The 25,124-nt window shown below is 33.7% G+C and overlaps 1 protein-coding gene across 2 annotated transcripts in view; it reads left to right on the top strand.

Moving 5' to 3' along the window:
- The first annotated feature begins 17,010 nt into the window (after window positions 1-17,010).
- LOC143252758 (uncharacterized) overlaps window positions 17,011-25,124 on the top strand; it is a 32,453-nt gene continuing 24,339 nt past the window's right edge. For both annotated transcript variants that reach the window (XM_076505392.1, XM_076505393.1), the window contains exons 1-2: window positions 17,011-17,104; window positions 17,407-17,694. In XM_076505392.1, the coding sequence (XP_076361507.1) occupies window positions 17,644-17,694 (51 nt within the window). In that variant the 5' untranslated portion in view covers window positions 17,011-17,104; window positions 17,407-17,643. The remainder of the gene's footprint in view (window positions 17,105-17,406; window positions 17,695-25,124) is intronic.

Below are 25,124 nucleotides of genomic sequence, written 5' to 3'. Positions count from 1 at the left end.
ATTACCTCTTTCTTTCTTTGTGAACCTGACGATGACCAAAGAAGGTCGAAACGTTGTTCGCTCCTCTACATAAAAAATTTCTCAACCCAAACCAGCTGTTTTTAAGTATATATCTTTCTCTACAAGTGGGTTTTCTCGTCATCACTAAAACAACAATACAATTTACAATTCCTATCTGACCTGGTATTGAATATTTTATCGACAGTTTACGAGAAGCGAATTACATTCGAATTGAAATAGGTGCAGTTCACTTAACGGGTAAGCTAACTAACTTTCTATTCTTGACTGGTCTTACGCCGCTTATAAGCTGGCTTTTCTCCTACGAAGATATCTAATGTCCGCGCAGAAATACTAACGACCAAAGTTAATTCACTGAAATTAAACGGTTTGTAATGTTCGAAATCTATAAACGTTCCGATTAATAAGCATTAATCACACTTATTGCTTTGGAGGATTATAGTATACTTACTATAGCAAACCAACAATATAAAACTGTCTCTCAGCTGTCTGTTGGTTTATAACAGAAGGTTATACCTCGTCTTTGAGTAAAATCAAATTAAGCAGAGGTTTAAAAACTTATGTGTTCTCAAAACACCTATCTTCTAAAACTTTCTGACTTAAAGATATTTTTAGCATGTGTAGCATTAATTGAGATTTAACAAGCAAAGTCAGATAAAGTGCAAAGGTTAAAAATGGTCCGGCTCAACATTCGAATTCTCATCACATCATACATGCTAGACCTTTCAGTCATGGTAGCGTTATAATGTGACGGTCAGTTTAGTGAAAGTAAATAGTGTTGTCAGCGATCACTTTACTTCAGAATACTCAATCCATCAATCTTGTGACAGATTCCTTTTTACAATATTTATAAATGATTTATGTAACTCAGCGTAGGACGGAAGGTTAATTGCGTTTGCCGACAATACAGCCCTTCTTTGTGCAGGTGATAAGTGGGAGGAAGCCCTTAGTACTGCAGAGAGAAAACTTAATAACATTAATTACTGGTTAGGTATAAACACACTATCACTTAATGTTAGGAAAACAAAGTATATGATATTCTTACTCTATATTATCCCTCAGCAATAAAGTTATTCCGAAATGAATTAAGTTAAATACCTAGGGGTCACTATAGAAAACTGCTCAAATTGAAGGCCTCATATATTAGATTTAGCTAAACATATGAGGAAAATAATATACATACAGGCACGGCATGGTTAACGTACTCGACTTGTAATCTGAGGGTCGTGCGTGGGCTCGAATCCCCATCGCACTATACATACTTGCCCTTTCAGCCGTCGGGGCGTTATAATGTATCGGTCAATCCTACTATTCTTTGGTAAAAGTGTAGCTCAAGAGTTGGCTGTGGGTGATGATGACTAGCTGCCTTCCTTCTAGTCTTACACTGCTAAATTAGGAACGGCTAGCGCAGATAGCCCTCGTGTAGCTTTGCGCGAAATTCAAAAACAAACAATTCATCATAGTTATTTATTAACTTATTTTTAATTATTTCTTCACCTGTTGTTTCTAATTCAAATGAATAAGATATTTTTATACTATTTTTGAATTGTTTTGGTTTATTAAATGTACGTATTTGTTCCGGAAGTGCATTAAGAAATTTCACATTTACTGAAGCCAATGTCTAAGTCCCGCTGTTGTTCCTCTCCCAGATAAATCATGCAGACCCTTAACTACTTACTTCCCGTGTGCTACCAGAATGCCCTTGTCGCTTTAGCGGGCGTTTCCCACTATTCAAACTCATCAATACACTTTTAAACAAACCTCTTTAATATAGATATCTGCTAAAACAAAGGTCTAGAGGGATCCATTGATTTCCTTCTAAGCATTACCCTTATTATATTCTTTTGCAATATAAAGTCAGCGGTCGCTTCTCAAGCTATGATTCCATATTGCAGAATAGAGACAATTAATTCATAGAACACTATCTTTATCTGTCGGCCAAAAATTTTGTCTGATACAAGTATGTATATTGTTTGTTTTTGAATTTCGCGCAAAGCTGCACGAGGACTGTTTGCACTCGTCGTCCCTGATCTAGCAGTGTAAGACTAGATTTAAGGCAACTAGTCACCACTACCCACCTCCAACTGTGGGGCTACTCTTTTACCAACGAATAGTGAAATTGACCGTCATATTATAACATCCCCACGGCTGAAAGGGCGAGCAAGTATGATGCGAGAGGGATTAGCACCCGCGACCATCAGATTACTAGTCAAGTACCTTAACCATCTCTCCATGCCGGGCCTGTCTGTATATTATCTTCCTTATTTGTTTAGTTAAATCTAATATATGAGGTCTTCAATTTGAGTAATTATCTACAGCGACTCCTAGGTATTTAACTTTATTATTTCGAAACAGCTTCATTGCTGAGGTCAATATAGAGTAAGAGGAGACCATTAATTTCTTAATTACTTTTTATCAGATTTAACATAAATTTAATGTGATTAAATTTAACGTGAGTAACATTTTATTTTAAATATTCTAGTTAAGCCACGTTTTAATTTCACCCCAAATATGATGAAAATTTGGGATCTTTCTGAAAATGAAGAAGATGTGGTCTCTTTTTTTTAAGGCAAAGAATTCTCCCTGCTGAACGTATATGTTAGAAAAAGATCATAAGATGAAGGTGTATTTTGGGGAAATAATTGAATGGTGCTGTAATACTAGAAGCTGACGTACTAAAATCAAGATCCATACAGTTCCATTCTTAATGCTATTAAAAATGTTTGGCCTCCAGGAACAATTATTTCTTCTGTGTGGTATGTGAGTCTAATGCACTCTTATTAAGTTTTTGTTGTTGTTGAGAAAAGAAAATAAGACACCTAAATTAATCTAAATAAACCGTATACATTTAATATTGTATTAATATGTTTTAAATTTCTTATACATTCAAATGATTTTAATGGCAGAGAATAACGTTTCGACCTTCTTAGGTCATCTTCCGGTTAACGAAAATGAACTAGGAAGGTCGAAACGTTGTTCTCTGCTTATCAATAAAAGTGTTAATACCCATACCAGCCTTTCTGAGATACATTTTTATTTTAACTGGGTTTTTCTTCATCAAGAATAAGTTTAATGGGCCCCGATAATACATTAGTACCGAGTAAGGATATCATATACTGTGTTTTCCTAACATTAAGTGATAGTGTGTTTATACCTAACCAGTATTTAATGTTGTTAAGTTGTCTCTATGCAGTACTGAGGGCTTCATCCCAGTTATGAACTGCACAATGCAGGGCTGTATTGTCGGCAAACGCAATTAACCTTCCGGTCCTATGCTGAGTTGCATAAATCATTAATAAATATTGTAAAAAGGATCACCCTTAAGACTGAGTTCTCTGAAGTAAACTAATAGCTGACATCACCGTTTACTTTCACAATTTGAGGTCTAATCTATATATATATATATCAGTCTATCATAATCCTTCTAACTCCTAACTATCGATTAAGAGTGAGACGCCGTATCAAAGGCTTTCGACAGGTTCTGGAATATGATTCCCGGCTTCCTACCCTTGTCCAGCTGCTCAGTGATTTATGTAGTTACTTCTGATATTATATCTTGAGTATCGAAACCTGTCTGAAATCTATGACGAATACTCGATAAATTGTTTTTATTATTTTCTAGGACGTCTACTAAAATTGTTTAAATAATTTTTTTCAAGACTTTAGCAAGATTTGACAATAATGACATTGGCCTATAGTTGGACAACAGTTTTGGATCGCCATTTTTATATACTGGGGTAATACTACACATATATTTTACATAAATATAATACATTTATACATGAGTTTACTATACGTTTAATGGGCTTAATTATATTCTAGATGTTATCTTTATACATTTTGGCAGTATTGCCGTAGAGTCTTGGACTTGAGCTCCCCCTCAGTTCCTTTATGGCCCACTGTACACTCTTACCTATTTTCTCTGCCATCTTTTTTCTTACTGTTGTAAAATATTCCATGTTTAAGATTAGCCACTAACTTAAGTTCATTTCCATTTTTTTCTACCAGTTTATTGGGTATTGTTTTTATTGGTGAAGGTCACATATAAATTGCTAAATTTATTAGCTCCGTAATTTTCTTAACATTAGTATTACCTTCCGATATATTGTTATCATAATATCTATTTTTACTTATTTAAATAAGTTATTTAATTTTCTCGAATATTAAACAGAAATATACGTGTTTTTTGCGGATTTTTTATTCAATTTATCTTTCTTTCTAATCGAAACCAGTGTAAACCGTGGGCTATCACCTGCTGTATTTCTCAATACTTTGAGTTAGGAGCAGTTTGTTTGTTTGTTTAAAATTAAGTACAGAGTTACACAATGAGCTATCTGTGCTCTGCCTACCACGGGTATCGAAACCCGGTTTTTTTTGCGATGTGAGTCCACAGACATACCGCTGTGCTACTAGGGAGCATTTAGAACAAACAGTGTCAGTTGTTGAATGTTTTGCAGTAAATGCAAATCAATTACAGTCAGTAGCTGCTCTCTTTAATGAGTACATTTTAACACATGAACCTACTCTTCAGTAAAAAAAAAAAAAAAATCTTATAATTCCACAAATGGCCTAGCATGGCCAAGTGGTTGGGGTCGAGGGTTCGAATTCCCGTCACACCAAAAGCGCTCGCCCTCTCAGTCGTGGAGGTAGTATAATGCGTTATAATTGGGCATCAATCCACTATTTCTTTGTAAAAAAGAAGCCCAAGAGTTGGGTGGTGATAACTAGCTGCCTCTAGTGTTACGCTGCTGAATTAGGGATGGTTGGTGCAAATAGTCCTCGTGTAGCTTTGCGCAAAATTCAAAAAATAAACAAACAAACATTTAGACAAAAACATGTGTCTCTTCAATTCAATAACATTCGAAATTGTTCTAAAAATCTAGCTTTTCTAACCGAAATATTACTACAGACGAAATAAAACTTCGCCGAAACCATCAATTACAGCACTAGCTCTAAGGAGGGAGGAGTAACAGATTTGTTTTACACTTATTTTACACTTGTTTCTTTAGTGTGTTTTTTGCGTGTGACATATATTCTTCACTGTGTATTGCACAAGTTCCGCCTGTTCTCGAAATTTGTAAAAGATTCTTGAGCGTAAAAATCAACAATGTACTATGTGTATGTAATACTAGTGACTGACACTAATGTTACCAAGTGAACTTTGATGAACGTTCTAGAATCTCACGTGATGCGTATAAAAAAGCAATTAGCGAGAGTCAGAAGAATATTATTACTGGACAGCTATAGTCAGTAAGCATTTGGCCTCGGAAGCTATAATTATGATTAAAGCCTATTAATCGGAAAACTATAGAACTGGAGCAGAAAATGTTTGTAGATTTCGAACATTACGACCCGTTTAACCTCAGCGAATTAACTTCGCATGTTAGTATTCCTACGAAGACATTAAATATCTTCATCGGTGGGGCCTGGCATGGCCTAGCGCGTTAAGGCGTGCGCTTCGTAATCTAAGGGTCGCGGGTTCGCGCCCGAGTCGCGCCAAACATGCTCGCCCTCCCAGCCGTGGGGGCGTTATAATGTGACGATCAATCTCACTGTTCATTGGTAAAAGAGTAGCCCAAGAGTTGGCGGTGGGTGGTGATGACTAGCTGCCTTCCCTCTAGTCTTACACTGCTAAATTAGGGACGGCTAGCACAGATAGCCCTCGAGTAGCTTTGTGCGAAATTCCAAAAACAAACAAACAAACATTAAAATATTCTAAATTATTTCGGGTTCCTACAGAAATTACAAGTACATATGTATTATACACAAAATATGTTTACTTATTATACTACAATTTTTCAATAAGCTGGTCGTTATTTTGTTCTCACTTGTGTCTGCCTTTGATCTAGGAGTTTTAAGTTATCGTGAAGCCTAATTTGGAGCATTTTCTTCCTCTTTGCACGTCCCATCTTCCCGCGTTAACACAAACTTGAAACTTGTGTAACTGGTCAACTGTTTTGTTTCGAATAGTAATTTCTTTAATCCTGAACCCACGTGTTCATATATAAAGACTAGTATGTCTGCAAAAAAAGAAAAAAGGAATGGATGCCCTTAGCAATAAACTTTTGTGTTTGATAGCCCTAATCCATTCCTCTTTTTTCTCCAGCCCTCTAGTTAGCTAAGTGTGCTACTATTGGCGGCGGACTTATACGTTTGCGCGATTCCACACGGTGAGCAATTTGAATGTCACTTGGTCTTACTTGTAGTCCTAATGCTAGCCTAACTTGCCTGACGATCTCTATACAGTCTTCTTTTCGCACTGATAGGATTGCCTACTTTTCAACATTTTCAGTTCTACTTATTTGCTCCAGGAATAACATTATCTCCTCTAAGTTCTCTACATTTTTCTTTAAGACGCTGTTTTCTGCTTCTATTTTCCATACCTTCCGCTCTAAATTCACTTTATATTTTCAACTGGCACAAAATTACCTTAAAATCATCAAATAGTCCAGAAAACACTTTTACCGAGTTTTCAAATTCCTAAAACTTTGTGTCCATATTTGACATTGTTGCCTCTATATCTTTAATTCGCTCCATAATGTCCTTGAGATATTTATTATGTACAGCTTGACACCCCTCCTTACATATTTGGCAAATCCAGTTAGCTTTCCTTGCACCAACTTTTGACCAAATTCTCTACCGTTTTGACTCAGGTATACTTTACATGAAACATTCAATCCAGTCTGTGCAGTTTCTTTCAGTTGGGTTTTTTAAATTCGTCTTGACACATACACGAATTGAAATACATTCACGATAACTTTAATTTTCAGAAAAAATGCAGTATTCTTACCAACAGTATTAAGGTGTGATTGGGAAATATAAATATCTGATGACATAGTAACTATCACAAGTGTAAGCCGTAGAAAAAGCAATTTGTTCAGAACATTATAATTATAAACTATAAAGAACTGAACAGATAAAAATATAGATCCCACATGATATTAGGGAATTGTTTGATCGAAAATCCAGTATTTTAATTAAAAGTAGATAAATGAAACAGTACGTTTTATAACACGTCTGTACCTGAACAGTCTTCTTTTAATTCCAATATATTTATTGACTCTTGTTCTTCTCAAACATAATCTTGAAGTTGGGTGTTCTGACAAACAAAATAATGAGTCAGGTAACAGGAAGTCCGAGGTATTGGTCGACACATCATAAAGCTCCCACGGTTAAGAGGGCGAAGAAGGCCAGTGACGGGTATTCGAACACGCGACCCTCAAATGGCGAGTCAAGTGCCTTAATCATCAGACACCGTATAGTATTAGCACTCTTTGCAGTCCTAATCATTCTGTTGTGAGACTTTTTTTATTTTTTATGTTTCTATAGAAAACAATGAAGGCTTTGTCTTTTGTACTTAGAGGTTAAAATTTATTATTTATCTATTTAAACAGAATATAATAGTTACCTAAGTTTAACAAGAGAAAGATTTGAGCAACAACCTTAAAACTGGTTCTGACCACATAGAGTGAAACAATGAATATATAAATACGTATGCATATATGTTCTTGTATTTATATATATGTATATGACACTGTGTACTGAACCTCACTAAAAGTAGGATCCAGTCCAGTGTCTCAAAGGACAATGTCTCACCTCCATGATCACTCATTCTTATTTCAAAATCAAAATAGCTTTTGATGTTGCATTCCTTTTCATAAATACAGATTTTTGCAGAAATTTGACATTACTTTGATAAAGTATAAGATACATACTTTATGAAAAATTATTGGTATTAAGCAAACAGCTACACAAAGGGATATTTGTGCTCTGCCCACCACAGGTATTGAAACCTGGTTGTTAGCAGTATAAGTCCACTGAGAGGCGTGAAAAATTATAAGACTTGAATGCGGTAATCAAATGAAGTCGACCACCAAAATTTCTCTAATTTTTATAAATATTCAAGAAGTTTATTGAACGATGTTTCAGTTGTGGACAATTGCTCTAAGTTTTTCTTTACATTAATTGAATCGTCATATTTTTTTGTTTTGTGTTCATACATATTTTTTTTCGCATGTATTTTGTGTTTTCTAATAAGTTTTGAAAATTTTTAGTATTCGACTGAAAAGTATGTTTGACATTTTTTTATAGAAATAGAACCATTTCTTTTTAATGAGACGCTAATTTTATGCAACAAAATGCCAAATGTTTTGTCACAATGTGTAATTTTTCATTTTGAAAAATGAAGCCATGATTAGAGAATTATCTATCTAAGAGTGCGTTTTCTTATAACAAAGCCACATTGGACTAGCTGCTGAATCCACCGAGGGGAATCGAACCCCCTGATTTTAGCGGTGTAAATCCGTAGACTCACCGCTGTACCAGCGAGAGACACTTATATAACTACATTCTCACTTAGAAACAAACAAACCTAAAATTGCAAACAAGAAATATTTTGGTAAAAAATTGTCCGTATCCATCCGATTTAATCCTTCATCCCATGGATCACATAAAGTTTTTCTTTTTATTTATCTTCCATTTTTCTTTAATATTTCTTTCTTTTTAGTGTTTTACTTTTTTCACCTTTATTTTCATCATACTGTTTTTGATATATATACATATTTTCTCTGTGTCGTTTTTATTTGGAACAACAAAGTTAATAACGCTGTCTGCAAACAGTGAATATAAACTTAGGCCTTGTGGTGCCTGTGTGAGTTTATGAGCCTTTACTTGTTCCAAATTATTACTTAAATTTCAAAATTACGAAAATATTTTATTTTCTCTTATACACATACATGTGCACAGAACAAACAAAGATATATATGAAGAAAGTAGAAGGAGAAATGGGATTCAAAATCAGGTAATAAATCCTTGAAGATTCTATAAACATAGCATGATATACACGTAACATCCAAACAAGTGTGTAATGAAATTGCACATTGTTCACAACTAAAGATAATAACTGAATATTTCATTCAAGAAATTTAACTGGAAAACTGACAAGGCCTATTGGTCTCTTCATAACTCTCCGTCTTTGTTCTGTCCATATCTGTGATCATCTATAATGGTGATCTGTGGCGTTCGTTTGAACCAGCGCAGCAGGTCACAGCGTTGCCATCAATTACGATATATCTTATACCCTTTGGCTATAAGGAGGCGCTAAAGAACGTACTATCTTGATAGTCTGTCTTGATAAGGCCTAGTTTCTAGATACTCTATGTCCGGTTTCTTGTGGTGGAGAAAATTGTGTATGAAAATTTAGGAAAAAAAAAATCTGTGAAACGACTTTCACAATTTATTAATTATATTTAGTTATTTAAGGACGAATGGAGGGTCTTATACAAAATTACATCATTTACTGTGAAACAATGTATCGTTCGTCAGCCTCATCTTAGTTTAAAATGTGAAGTAAATTGCGTGTGTAAAGTTAATACAAGTTTGTCATTCCATATAAGTTAAAGATATTTGTAACACAAAATAGATATTTTGTGTTCAAGTTAATAACGGTGAATATATGTGTATATGGGTTATGTTGTATCTTATAACATATAGTTTTACTTCTAAGAATATGTTAACTGTTAATTTAAATTCTCCATAAATGTTGTACATTTTACCTATTGAACCTTTATAGTTTAATAAGTTTAGAAATATAAACCTACACGCTATTTGAACAAGAACAATAAATTATTTATATTAATTAAGGAACATGCCACTAATATTAGGTTATAGATTTGTGGACTGAGTCACGTTACCCGCTAGTACAACGGTATGTCCACACATTTACAACACTATAATGGAGGGTTCGTTTTCCCTCGGTAGGCTCAGCACATAGCTCGGCGTGGCTTTGCTATAAAAAAAAAACAACACAAACACTCGAAGATAATATATCATTACTGTTCAGTTATACGTCTTTCATACTGTACCAGCAAGTAACGGTAAAGAGTAGTAGCAGTGTACCACTAAGCATCAGCTACTGTTACACTTCAAGTCTAGATGATTTGTCTTGATGATGTATTTAAAATATGCAAAAAGCAGGTAACATTTAACCTACGTAATTATATTGCAGTAAAAAATAAAGAGAAAGCACGTACCTCGAGAAATGATTAGTTGCTGGGCCCCCACAACCTACCCCTCTTCAAGATAATTTAAATGTCTTAAGTGTTGAAGGGACAGTAAGTTTTCGATAGATTACGCGACTATACAGTGTTGGCAATCTTGTAGATCAGAATAACTGTCACAGTAATTTTCTGACTATGTCACTTATAGTAGAAACTTGAAAAGAAAAAAGAGAAGTAATACAACGTATATCACAGTTTTGTACAAGTATGGTTTTAAGAAAATACTGTTTACATCTAACTTTATCATAATACGTTGATTAGAAATACCCAGTGTTTTAATACCATTTTGCTTCATGCAATTGGGAATCTGGTGTGACATGGAATTTAATGTATCCAGACTGAAGTTCGTGGTTTCGGAGTTCACTGCCGAATGTTGTAAAAGTTACGCTTCGCTCTTTGAGGTCGTGAGTATGTTATAAAGTTAGGGTTAATTTATACAAATTCTCAGACAGGAGTAGCCCAAGATTTGACAGTGGACGCTGTTGACCAGTTGCCATCTCTCTATTCTATTAATTCAAAATTGGGAGAAGCTATACGTAGATAGCCATTGTTTAGCTTTCTAAACTGTTTAGGTACCGCTTTGCTTTGTTGGTTCATGATCGTGTTGGTAGTGGATTTCATAAAGATACATGAATCACGAAAACAACCAAACCATCATTGCTGTAGTTAATACAACTAAGCATTTCTAGAAGTTTCCTATGTACCTACGGACTAACTGAGCGATTTTGGGGCCAATTCTATGAGTGTAGTGAGAGACAAAGAACATAAAATTATTGAATATGTGAATCCTACATGCAGTAATGTGAGAGTTAAAAAAAAAATTTCATTATTTTATTCTTAGATTCTTAACAGTGCTTCTCTGCAAACAAAGATAACAACGACAGGCAGTGTAGACTAGTTGTTGGAGTTCGTATTTACACCCAGTTATAATAGATTTACATTATAATCAAGGTCGCTATTGGAGTACACAAGTCACAAATTCGAGGAAGTTTACAACTAGAATAAAGAATTAACTCCAAGACTAGGATTCAAATACAACAACATTTTAATGCACGATATCAGGATACTCGGCTACATCGAAATTACCGAAAGTATTTTGGAACATATTATTATCAAAACTATCAGGTAATTATTTTTAAATTAAACTTTCTATAGCATCCATTATATTACTTAAGTTACATTACGTTACCAGTAAGTTATCAATTAACACATTGATTGAAATCTACTCAGTCATGTCTTAATATTAAACATTATCTATTCAATCCTAACTATATTATTTGATCCTAAGAAAGAGATAGGAATAATTTACTTACACAGAGTTTAAACGGGAAATGCTGGATACTCGCAACATGGTTGCAGATATGGTCAGCTTGGAGTGACTTGTTTAGCTTTTTCAGCTCCAGAGAGAGCCGTTTTTACCCTAGGAAAAACCACCGTCTCTAACCCAAAACAGGGGTTCTTATACTAAATACTTTTGGTACTTTTACGACTTTCCAAATAGTGTATATAGCTACCGGCAAATATGTCTGATACTTAATTAGTTGATTTTTACAAACTCATCGTGATTCTCTGAACCAAAAACATAATTAATTTTAAGATTAGTTACAGCTGAAGATGGAAACTCATTAGCCTACTAACTTGTATCTTTCCTCAATTCTTTTTATATGGATCCTACATCAAAGCTCCGACTGATCCCATTTTTTTTAGAAACTGTGTCCATGTAATTTAAACTTTTTCTATGACTTTCTCTCTTCTAAGATGGGGTCAGTCTGTAGATATATATCTCGTGCCTAGTCTGTAATGACGTTTACATAACACTTGCATGACTGTGATAGCGTCGGTTTATGGATATTATAAACATTATTTGTATAAAGTATCTTTTATTTATAATTGATATACTTTTCCGAATTCTTGGTCAGTCGCTGTAACATAACTTCTCTTATGCGTTAATTAAGTGCTCACCACGTTTCTTCTTACTTCATATATGTGTGATATGCGTATTTTCTCAATACTTAAAGCATCTAAAATACGGTGAAATGCTCTAAACGCTCAAATCCTTCATAAGGTTCCCAATTAAATATTATTAAAGTTAACTTGTAGAATGTGAAGTGCAAGTACTAATCGCTTTTTCGATATTATCACATGTACTGGACTTTGTTTTTTTTACTGAATTTACGTTTAAAATTTCAATGTAGCTCTGGAGAGCTACACTAATTAGCCTGTAGGTATATATATTTAAAAACAAAACAAAACAAAACAGAAAAATCAACTATTTATAAATAATATATGCATAGATTTCTCAATAGATGGCGAGAGCTACGTTCAGAGTTTTTCAGACTATAATTGTTTAAGTGTGTGTGTGTTTTGTTATTGCAAAGCCAATTCAGGCTATCTGCTGAGCCCACCTAGGGGAATCAAGCCCTTGATTTTAATGTTGTAACTCCGTAGACTTACCGCTGTACTAGCAGGGAACAATTGTTTAAGTCGGAAACTTAATATATCTAAAAAAACTTATTGTGGTTTGACATTATTTGAAAACCTCAGTTTAGTACAAAAATAAATTACGATAAGTTTATATAACAGATCAACACATATTAAATACACAGTGTTTTTAGAAAATAATTCGTTTTAAAATTTGTAAATTCGATTAGTTAAAGCATTAGTCGTTGTGTAACCTTGCACTTAACAACAACAAACATATAACAATTCAACAGTAATTTAGGAGGTAATAATTGTTCTTGCATAGTCATAAGCTAGATGTACAGGAGCGGACATAAATTGTCCCTCTTGAAAGTATTGTTAATTTGTTATATATTTTAGAAAATAACAGAAAAATATGCAAAACTATATCTTTTTACAATGCTCTCGGCGAAATCTGTTCAAATGTGATATCAAATCCTACTTTTAACGTTATCTTTCGTAAATACTTTGTGTTATAGTAGCGCGAGCGGTTAAAACAGGTGACCTCCTCCAGGTGACTGCCTTTTAAGAAAATTATAATTTACATTTCAACTTTAAACTGGTCTCTCCTTGGGACAACTGTAAATTTTCGGATTTACAACGCTAAAATCAGGATGTCGATTCCTCTCGGAGGACACAGCAGATAGGCCAATGAAACTTCGTTATAAGAAAACGAACACACTTCAAATTAATATTGCAGAATTAAGACTGTCATAAAAATGCAGTTTTCTAAAGCAGTAATAAAACATAGAATATCAAAACAAAAGTATGGGAACTACATCAAATACTACATAAGCGATAATATAACTTTATCCATAACTTGTCTAGCATGACGAGATAGTTAGGATGTTCGACTAGCAAAATGAGGTCAAGGGTTCGAATCCTAGATATGCTCACCCTTTCAGACAGGGGCGCTTTAATATGTAAGTGTCAATCCCGCTATTTGTTGATAAAAGAGCAGCCCAAAAGTAGACGATTGGTGGTGATGACTAGTTGCTTTCCGTCTCGTCTTGCAGTGTTAAAAAATAATAATAGATTTGCGCGAAATTTAAAAAAAAAAAAACTTCTCCGCAAATTATTAGTTATGTGCATGGGCTTTTTTTTAAAGCAAAGTCACATTGGGTTATTTGTTGTATCCACCGAAGGGAATCGATCTCCTTATTTTAGCACTGTAAATCCATAGACTTACTGCTATCCCAGTGGGGTCAATTAGTAGTTATAAAAATATATCTAAAAGTTGTGTATTGACGTACGGCTTCATATGGATTCAAAACTAAACTTCAAATTTTAATTAAAAATGTAAACATGAATATTCATCAAGAGAAGTTAATGTTAATTCATTATAGTGAATAACCTAAATTAAAAGTAACAAACTAAAAGCACTGAAACAATTTGAATACAACCGAGTCTGCTGAAAAAGTAAAACAAGGCTATAGTGACATCTAGTGCTCTTAAATCAAACAATTTTAAATTGTGGAGAATAAAATACTTTTATTCTCTTAAAGCATACTCCTCCTTATGTTGGCTTGTCTTAATTTATTTATTGACAAACTGAAGTACTCATTCATTGTATCTCTTATGATCTTTACAAAACGTGGGGGTGGATCCTATGATAACTAATAGAAAAATCATAACTTTCTCACAAGTTATTTATAACATAATTTAATACAGTGTTCATTGTTATTTCAGCAAAAGTATATACTTTAAACATAGCATACACTATGTAATGACTAGGGTAACTATGTACGAAGAGGTAGCGGTCAAAATAGTGGAAGTAGGGGTGCTTTCTGTTGCCCAGTGTCAACAACCGACTGTTAATGTCCTGCCACAATGTTTTATGTTACGAATTAAATGACAGTCATTGTCCGTAAAAGTGTCTTATGGGATGAACTTGCAAGGCCACAAGTCAAAGTAGGAAGTTGATATAACTTAAGAAACGGCTCTTCATATCAGCGTAAAAGCGCCTGTTGTGGTACGAACTTCATTTGAGTTTACGTATTGTTGCAATAGTGGCGGCCATTGTGTTTAGTTGTATTTCTCTATAGAGTGTCCTAACGCACTCTCTTAAGATATATAAGACGTATACATGCCCCTCCTTGAGCTATGTGTATTTTATGTTATAGAAAATTTAATGTGTACACATGTGTGTTTTCTTATGTCAATGCCAATTCAAGCTATCTGATTTGTCCACCAAAAGGAATCGAACTCTTGATCTTAGCGTTGTATATCCGAAGGCTTACCGCTGCTCCCAAAGAGGGATAGAGAATTTAATAAAGTTTGATACAAGAATGTGACTTTATATGCGACTTAGTTAATGTTAACGTGGCTCAAAAATAATAAATGCTCCATAACATCAATAAAGGGGTGGAAGAGCTTGAACTAACATGCCCCTTATTTCAAGCTATAATCTCACAAAGTTTGGTTGAGATTAGCCCAGTGAACTAGTAGCAGTTAGACAAAAGACAAACAGACAGAGACAGATTTTGTTTTTCTATAAAATGATCTAACAGTTCCTTTGTTTTTCGCCTAAGGAGGTAGCACCATCTAAGAAAGTAGCTAACGTTAACTTTCGTCAAAGATAATTAACGCTCAACAGCAGCAGTAATGGGATGAAGAGCTTTTGAACCCCAATTAACATTCCCCTTTTTCCAAACTATCATCTCATACAGTTTGCCCAGCGATCTACAAGTAATTAGGTTAGGGACAAACAGACAGAGACGATGTTTTTGTTCTTTATATATGTATAAAGAAAATTGATGTAATGGTATTTTTGTTTTTCGAATCCCCATTGTACCCACATGCTCGCCCTTTCAGCCGTGGGGGCATTATAATGTTAAGGTCAATTCCACTATTTGTTGGTAAAAGAGTAGCCCAAGAGTTGGCGGTGGGTGGTGATGACTAGCTGCCTTCCCTCTTGTCTTACACTGCTAAATTACGGACGATTATCGTAGATAGCCCTCGAAAACGCTTTGCGCGAAATTCAAAACAAAGAAATTTTTGGTTTTTATTTGATGGTAGCGCCATCTATGAATAGAGTTAAAGTTACTTATGTCAAAGGAATATTAACTGCTTAATAACAGCAATAATGGAGAGTAAAAAGTGTTATAAGCCCCCATTAGCAAGCTCTTTCTTCCACACTAACAGCCCCCCGCTAGTACAGCGATAAGTCTACGTATTTACAATGCTAAAATCAGGGGTTCGATTCCCCTCGGTGGGCTCAGCAGATACCCCGATGTGGCTTTGCTATAAAAAAAACACAAACACATTCCACACTAACATCACAAAAAGTTTGTTTGAGGTTGTTTCTGAGACCTGGAAATAGTTAGAAAAGAAACAAACAGACGGATTAACATATTTTTGTGTTTTATATTTATAGATATGTCACTTGTTTGTTTTTCAATACTCGCAACTGCTTTCTGAATATTATGTGTGAATTCGATCCTCTTTAGATTGTGTTTTCGGGCGGTTCATGGCCAAATGGTTAGTGTACCAGATTATGGAGTCCAAGATTCGCGCCACTATGTGCTGGCTGCGTTTTGTATTTTCAGCTGGAAAGTTTTAAAATTGAAAGTAAACACATTTATTTGACTCAAACCCAAATACAGATCTTGTGACAATTGGTTCTATTGAACAGGTATCTTTCATGTAACGGGCCAAACATGGTTAAGGCGTGCGACTCGTAATCTGAGGGTCGCGGGTTCGCATCCCGCTCGCGCTAAACATGCTCGCCCTTTCAGCCGTGGGAGCGTTATAATGTACGGTCAATCCCACTATTCGTTGGTAAAAGAGTAGCCCAAGACTTGGCGGTGGGTGGTGATGACTAGCTGTCTTCCCTCTTGTCTTACACTGCTAAATTAGGGAAGGCTAGCACAGATAGCCCTCAAGTAGCTTTGTGCAAAATTCAAAACAAACAAAGAAACTTTCATGTAACAAGTTCAAAATTAGGGAGAGTTATACCTGAATTCACATTCTGATTTAGTGGTACCCTATCAACATGGTGAATTAAACTGAATTCTCTGACGTCTGAACAATTAACTGAAAAATTCTTTAACGTATACTCGTGGAAATAAGTATTAGAAATAATTATGGAAATACACAGGCCATACACCAATAGTAATTACAGGAAATGAGTAATTACAATTAAATGATAAATTTATCATTAATATAATTACTACAGAAAATAATAAAAAGGATTTGTTTTGTTTTGGAATTTCGCACAAAGCTACTCGAGGGCTATCTGTGCTAGCCGTCCATAATTTAGCAGTGTAAGACTAGAGGGAAGGCAGCTAGTCATCACCACCCACCGCCAACTCTTGGGCTACTCTTTTACCAACGAATAGTGGGAAAGCAAATACGTTGCACAATGCATTATTATTTTGTTTTGATATTACCGTTATTCCAAACTTATGTAATCCAAAGTATCTGCTAGTGTATTTTTTTATATTATTTTATTCTTTCAAATATCTAAGAGACACCTAGTGGTACAATGATTTAAAGGAACGCTTCCTGAGTGAGAAATTATATCTACTAATTTAATTAATTAGTTAGAAGAAAAAAAATTGATTTGTGTAAGTATAACGTTAAGCTTAACACTAGCGGAGTCTATAGTTGTAACAGTAACCAATACCATAGTAATACTGCTAAATAAGTTAATATATTACGTTTAACAGTTACGACTGAGCAATTGTTCTTCTAGTACTAAACAAATATTGAACTAAGTATATGGAAAAGTGTAGTTATGGCAATCAAATTTAAATTGTACTGTTTTTGTCCAGAATGTGATAACGTCATTTGAAACGTATCTAATGTAAAATCAAGTTATTGGGAATTAGTTAAGTTAAATCTACACTTAATAAATTCTTTATTTCAGGACAGAACTTCAGAAGACTAATGAAGAAAATATGACTAATTTTCGTTGAAAAGTGAAGCGCACTGACAAACGGTTTAAAACGTGTCTCAAACTCGAACTTTCAAAATCTGAGAGTTTCAAAGTTAGACTAAGTTAAACTTTAACTTGAAGTGTAGAGTAGAGGATGAAACTCTTCACTAACGTTAGTACTACACTAACTACACTAACACTAGTGTAGTACTAAGCCTAAGTGTGGTGATGAATCCAAGGACGTATATCAGTTATTTATCAGAGAGGCTTAACTTCCAGGTAAGGCAAAATTAGTACTGTTAATGATAGTAGTACTACAGACTATAGTAGCTAGGTTGGGTACGGCTACTTAATATTTTCATATCAGTTTTCTGAAGTCTAAGTTTTATTATTACCAACTACATACTAAATATCACATGTTCTATGTGCATAGACTACTATTATTATTATTAATGATAATGATAGAAGCAAAATGCAGCTAGGCAGTGTGATCCACAGTCACTTATACTAATTACTATAGTTATGCTATATCACCAGAATGATACAGTACACATTAAAATTTTCACAAAAATCCGTGTAACAGTAACAATAACAGAGCATTTGCAACCTTTTAGTTTATCATCAGTCACTAAGCATATTTGAAGTACATTAAAGAAAGACTTGTTCTTATAATTGTCAGTTTTGTTTAACTTTAATTATTTTGTCCACTGAATTGTTGACTATATTTAACATAAGAAGCAAAACTTTAAACACAAATCTTAAACATTCACCACATCATAATTATAGTTACATTATTCATTCACAAAGCAACACAACAGCACCATGCTTATTACTACTTGTAGTTCTATTTAGTATAAGCTAGGTTGATGTACCAACAGCACTGCTTAATATATTTTTTGAAATTTACAATTTGGTAGTCTGTTAACATTATGCAAGAATGTGTGGCACACTTTCCCAGCACTAGTATATGAAGTGTATAATAATATTTTATATTTTTATTTTAATATTTTCTACAACCATAAACAAAGAATGTGTAATTCCTTACTTTTTTATACCAAGGTATCACACTATTATAAATTATTTCCTCAACTATAATGATTTACATTTTCAGATTGTTTGAAACAATCATATGAAATAATTTCATAATGTTATTGATTATCTTGACATGAATTTAAAACAAATGTCTGACATTATTTTTTAGGTAATTCATTAGATCCTGAAGTAAGCTCAACAAGGTTTAATGTTATTGTTAATCTACAGATGTTATCCAGTCAATTTTAGAACCAAAGTACTGTCTGCCATAAGATCATCCTGTACCTCTAAGAATCAACATAAACATCATTGACAGGGATATTTCCTGTATGTACTGTACAAGTGGCATTTGGATTGTTTTTGTCAACTGTTAGCTAATTATATTCAATAAAGTTTTTGTATAAAGTTTCCAGCATTTTGTCTATCTGGAGAAAAAATGTTGCACTTGGGTATTTCTTTTGAGAAGGACGTATTCATATTTCAATTTCCTTCTTACCTCCATTTGTCTTTGCTCTATTATGAGGCACACCTTGTAACATTACTACAGTTAGACTGAACATCATGAAACACCAGTCGATTTTCAGTCCATTTAACTGGTTGATATTCTCTTTTAACTTGATAGTTTTTTGGCCAATCTTTTATGCAGTACTTTAGCAAGTGCTTTCTGAAAGTCCAAGTAAACCAAATCTACCTCTTTACCATCATTCACATGAGAAGTAACATTCTCCAAAAAGTTAATAGGTTAACTATCATTTTTATAGCTGCATTGGCTATTTGGCATAACTTTTGAATTTCATCAGATTGTTTAACACAGTATCTTAGTGGGCACTAAATATTTCCTTAATACCAAAGTAAGAATGACTTGTCTAAACTTTTGTGAACAATGTTTATACTCCCCCACCTCTAACAAATAGTAACATATAACAAGATCCAGTCTTCAGGCATCTGTCCTCTGTTCAATAATCTAACAAAAATGAAAGCAAAAGGTTCAGAAATCTGGTCTGTGATCTGTTTTAAAACTCTTAAGATAAATATTACCAGATAGAGGAGACTTATTTATTTTTATAATCTGTTTGTATGTGTTGTTTTTTACAACAAGCTCTATAATAATATTCATACCACAGTCACAAAATATGTATTCCGTTGTGGTAATGATTTCTTTCCATCTAGTAGGTGTATTACTCTTCTTCTGTTGCTATGATCAGGTATTTGATTAGACACTGAAGTACCATACATTTACAGTGTTAATTGCTTCCAAGAATAAAATGTGAAAAGTTGTATGTACAATTTATTTTGGATTTGGTGCTTTGGTTGATGATGTTATGGTGAGTGGAAAGGTGCTTTCATAGGTTAAAAGGTTTTCATTCATCTTAATAATTTATTAACTCTACATTTAGGATACCAGTAAAACTCATTAACCTGGTATTCATCTTGTTTTCATCATCTCTTATTATCAGTCATATAAACTACCCCTAGGGATTAAGACTGTTCAACGTTATGTTTTGTCTTATACTTTTATAAATTTGTGCATTGCTTACTTATTGAGTTGAAGGGAAAGTTCAAGTCCACTTTACAAGGAAAATGTTTACTACAGATGCTAACTTTTGATCTTATATGTGTTGGATTTTTCATAGGATTACTTTCATTATGATATTTTTTAAAAAAAATAATATTACATAGTTTGATAACACAGTCTCTGCATTTACAAATAGAAAAAAAAGGAAGCTTTTTCCTTATTCATATGAAACAATAAAGCTATATGTGCAACAACCTTGTATCCAAATAATGTCTCTTTTTCTCTGTGAGTGTGTGTCTGCTCAATTTTTTGATGTATAAATCTACCATAACAAAAAACTGGGAAGTAAAAACTCGTGAAAGTATATATTTTATATAACTTTGTCACATACTGTTTGACTGCATAGCACATGGAAGATATGCAACTGGAAATCATTGATTGTGTTACAATGTTTACTTCAGTAGTTCTCATATCTTCATACTATTTATTTTAGAATGCTTCAAACAGTAGATAAAGGTTTGTGTCTCACCCATGTTACATATACAGTTTTGCATTTTCTGAATAAAACTACTAAAACAATATACTTAAGTGAAAGAGTTTTATAGAAGATGAATATTTTGATATTTATATAAAACAATTTCATGTTTACTGTTTAGCATGTATGTCTTAATGCTGTAGTTTAGCTATGAACTTTGAAAATTTAATGCTGTGCCTTAGGTGTTTTAATCACCATTAACAGGATATTTTACTGTAAGTTTTCTCTTGTGAGTATGTGTAGATGCTCTGAAACTGATGAAGACTGGGATATTTATGATTAATGTTACAACTGTTCCTATCATCCAGTGTGTTTGAATGTGCATGCATTTTTGATAGAGAGTAAAGGAAGGTATACCTGTACCCTTATACTTAGATCCCAGTAAGAAATACACAATAGTTTGATGGGGCTTGGTGATGTGGAAAACAAGAAGAAAACTTGAGTAGTTGACCAGTGCACTAGGTTGCACTTAGAATGTAACACAGATAGGCCTTTATCTGATTGATTCTCCAAATAAGATTACACCTCTTATCCTTCTTTTCACAAAATAAAATATCTCAAACCTATCCATGTAAGATAACCCCTTTTTATCCAAATTCTCTTGGTGCCCTTCACTGAACCCTTTCTAATAAGTCAGTATCTGTTTCTGAATAAGGAGACTGAAATCATACACAGAATTTTAAGTAAGATCTAACTATTGAACAGTGCTGGAGTAAATTGTTGTGATAACTTTTATGGCTAATGGAGTAGTATTACATGATTTTGTAAAAGATGTAATATTATCAGCTACTTTATATCTAATTGTATTTAAGGTTGAATGGGATAAAATGTTATTAGTTGGTTCCAGTCAAATTGAATACCTCTTACTAGTAGCATATTATCAATGTTCATTGCTTATGGTTTGCATTTTCATCTATATATATTTACCTGAATGATACTGGTAGATACATCTACTTGAACATCAGTAAAATTTGTTGATGGCATTAAATTGTTATTTCTAGATTTATTGAAGATTTTTTTATAGTGTTGGATAACTTGGTTCAAATTTGATGATGAGGAACCCACTTTTCAGAAATTAAAGCTTGGTGGTGGATTGAATAGGTAGTCAAACTATTAAAAGTGTGTAATGTTTTGACAAGCTTATGTCATCATCAGGTATAAGTAGTTTACAAGTATATTGAAGTTGATGAGAATTTTGCTCACTCTGTTAGTTGGACAAATATTTGACAAATGCAAAGTGATGCACTATGATTTACATATGGAACACAAATTATACAAACACTTTATTTTGATGGGAACCCACTTAATTGCATGACTAATGAAAATGATCATGACACAAGCAGAAGTACCCATCCCCAGTGATGAGAAAAATTTATGTTAATCTATCAATTTAAATTATTCCATGGACTCTAAAAAAGTTAATTAATTCCTAGCAATTTAGTGAAGAATATTGTGATTGTAAAATAAAATTTGGCATCAAAATTATTCATGCCTTTTCTCTCGTCAGGTTAAAAGTGAATGTTGACCTTTGTCTGCTTGCACAGCATTTCAAATACAGCATGGGAAGTGGCCATCATAAACAGGAGACTGACAAATGCTTGGAAAGACACAACAGTTCATAATATATGTATATAAGATAATGTTGGATAAGTCATTAAGGTAGTGCTCTGTTGCAGGAAACAAGATTAATATAATATTAGGGTGTATTTGTAGATATACTGATCATAAGTTGAATAAGATAATTATTTCTTTATAGCATTCATGAGCAATTTTAGGCAATATTATTAGAATTAGTAATTTGTTACTTATTTTTCATTACTGAAAATAAAAATAACAACATTACTGTTTTATATATATATCACTTGCCAAAAAAAAGTAATTATTTTAGTTGTTCAATTACTTTTTGTTATAAGTTATACATTGTCAAAAATATTTTTTTCAAATGATTTGTCACTGTATGACAAATGTGTTAATGCTGATAATAACCAGAAACAAAATATCCTTCATGTAATACTAAAACTGTGCATTTTTATCCTTGGACATATCAAGTTTGTAGCATCATTTTCTAAAATTTTAAAATAATTCTGGTATTTCAAACTATTAAATGAGATTTTTTTGTCATCAATGTCAATTTTCAGGTGAAAGAGAATTGTTGAACCAAAACAGGAAACAGTGAATGGGAAATACATTTAGCAATTAGATAAACAAAAATCAGAAATCATTCATGAATATAGTGATCCAAAGGAAAGCTTTATAGCATTTAATAACTTTACAGAGTAAGAAAAAATAAATAATAATAATATTTAAAGTAACTGATAATATTATATATTTTTTTTACAAAATTATCTTATACTACTCCTTTACCCATAAAAATAATAATATCATAGTAACTTGTTATCCAAACCCTGTTCACTAGCTAGACATCACTTAGAATTTTTTTTACAATTTTAGCATCCTTATCTAAGGAAGAATATTGACTTACTCAAAAGGGTTCAAACAAGGGTCAGTGAGAAATTATGAGGATGGAGGAATTATCTTATGGGAATATATTGAAATACTTCAAATAAAAATGGATAAGGGGTATAAAAGATTAAATTGGGGATTAATAGGATAAAAACCTACTTGTGTTCTATTCTAAATACAATACATAATTGGACATAAGTTTAAAATATGTGAAAGATTTTCCCAACAATTTTCTTGATTGTCATACATCTCTTGTATCTTCATGCCATGGAAATTGTGGTATTGAAGACTCTTCTTTTCCAGTGTGATGAATTATTTTGCTTCTGGGAACTGGATTTTCTAAACACATGCATCACTTTAGTGAGCTCTGAAGAATCTGTGGCACATGTTTTGTAATTCCTTATTTGCTCTTGTCTATCTCCTTTATTTCCCTCTCTGTTGTAATGGTGCAGTCTCTTCAACATGACCTGAGGTATTAATCCTCACTTCTGACACTCAACTTACATCTGGCTCATGCTTGCTGTCTTTAGTTGTAGTAATTCATTGCACTTTATCAGTGTGAACCAAATTCCAGATCATTATACTTGTTGAAAGTGGTCCATGCACATACTGTTGTGTTTTCTCACATGCAAATACCTTCTTATATTAGAACGTGGGAGAACCCTTACTTTTCCAGTCCCAAGCCACTGGAAGAATTGATATGGAGAGTTTTCTTTGTGAGTGGTGTGTTTCCTCAGTACAAAACTAGTTGGGTCCTCTCCTCAGTTGAGGTGTAATGCTGGCTTGTGACAACTTATTACAATATCTCCCAAGCATTTCTTGATGGATAGGTCCATCTGTATGGAACTTTGATTTAACTTGAGACACATGAGAAGTCTCATATTCCCTCCATCTGCCATTATAGTATCTACCTTATGTTTGTATTTGATAAAAAGAAAACGGCTTAAAGCCCTATCCACATTACATATTCTTGTTTCAACTGCCTTGTCAACACATCCTGATATTCTTCACTCCACTATTACGTACCCCCACTCCAAAAAGCAAAAAAAACAACAAAACAATTTGGTGAAGAGTATTCCTGCTTGAAACGGTAGTCGTCTCCCAGTGACTACTGCCCCACTAGACGACCTCTCATTTCCTAGTCTCATTGAAGCCTAAGGCCCAGCATGGCCAGGTGGTTTAAGGCGTTCGACTCATCACCTGAGAGTAGCGGGTTCAAATCCCCGTCGCACCAAACATGCTCACCCTTTCAACCGTGGGGGCGTAATGATGTAATGGTCAATCCCACTGTTCGTTGGTAAAAGAGTAGCCCAAGAGTTGGCGGTGGGTGGTGATGACTAGCTGTTTTCCCTCTAGTCTTACACTGCTAAATTAGGAACGACTAGCGCAGATAGCCCTCATGTAGCTTTGCGCGAAATTAAAAAACAAACAAACTCATTGTAGCCAAGCCTGTATAGCCTTTCCCTTTCAGTCGCTATTTCAAAAAGGAACTCTTATCTTTGATCAGTACCTACCCCTCACCATCTTCATTGTGGGTTTCTTGTTTGTTTTGGTACAGATTGGTAAATAAAGTTTCTGGAATTAACGCTTTCTTCACATGAAAATGTTTCATATAGATATTTCTCTGCATTTCTTTCCACGTGGACATGTGTAGGGATGGGAATTTCTTCAAGGCTCGTGGCGCATATGCAGGAAATTTCACGGCTGTTGTGTGCAAGGTGTTAGTTTTTAATGATGCAGAGTGGCGGTATCTACATGAAATACATTTTTAAATAAGGAAAATGTTAAATTTGTAGATAATAGCGCAATATCTCTCATCTGTGTGTGGCAATAATGAATTTTCTGCTTTTTTAAAATAAGTTCAAATGTTTACCAAACTTTAAAACTTCCCTTTTGAATTGCACATTTATTGATGGATGCTGATGCTGATGCTTGAAGTTTATTACTATAGCTGTGCAATATAAACTGTATTGTTCTATTAAATATTTCGTGGTTTGTCGTTTTGTATGCCAACACTTTATTATTGTATTTTTAAATCACTTTATCAGTCCTTATTTTAGATTTGAATTTTCAAATGATGAAAGTCTTAGAATGTATGGTCCTAGAAGTGTTGTGCGACTTGGTTCTTCAGTTGTTATATTTAGTTTGAAAAAAAAATGGCTA

The sequence above is a fragment of the Tachypleus tridentatus genome, chromosome 6 (assembly GCF_004210375.1).
Source record: "Tachypleus tridentatus isolate NWPU-2018 chromosome 6, ASM421037v1, whole genome shotgun sequence".
NCBI lineage: Eukaryota > Metazoa > Arthropoda > Merostomata > Xiphosura > Limulidae > Tachypleus > Tachypleus tridentatus.
This window is presented reverse-complemented; position numbering and strand designations above follow the sequence as displayed.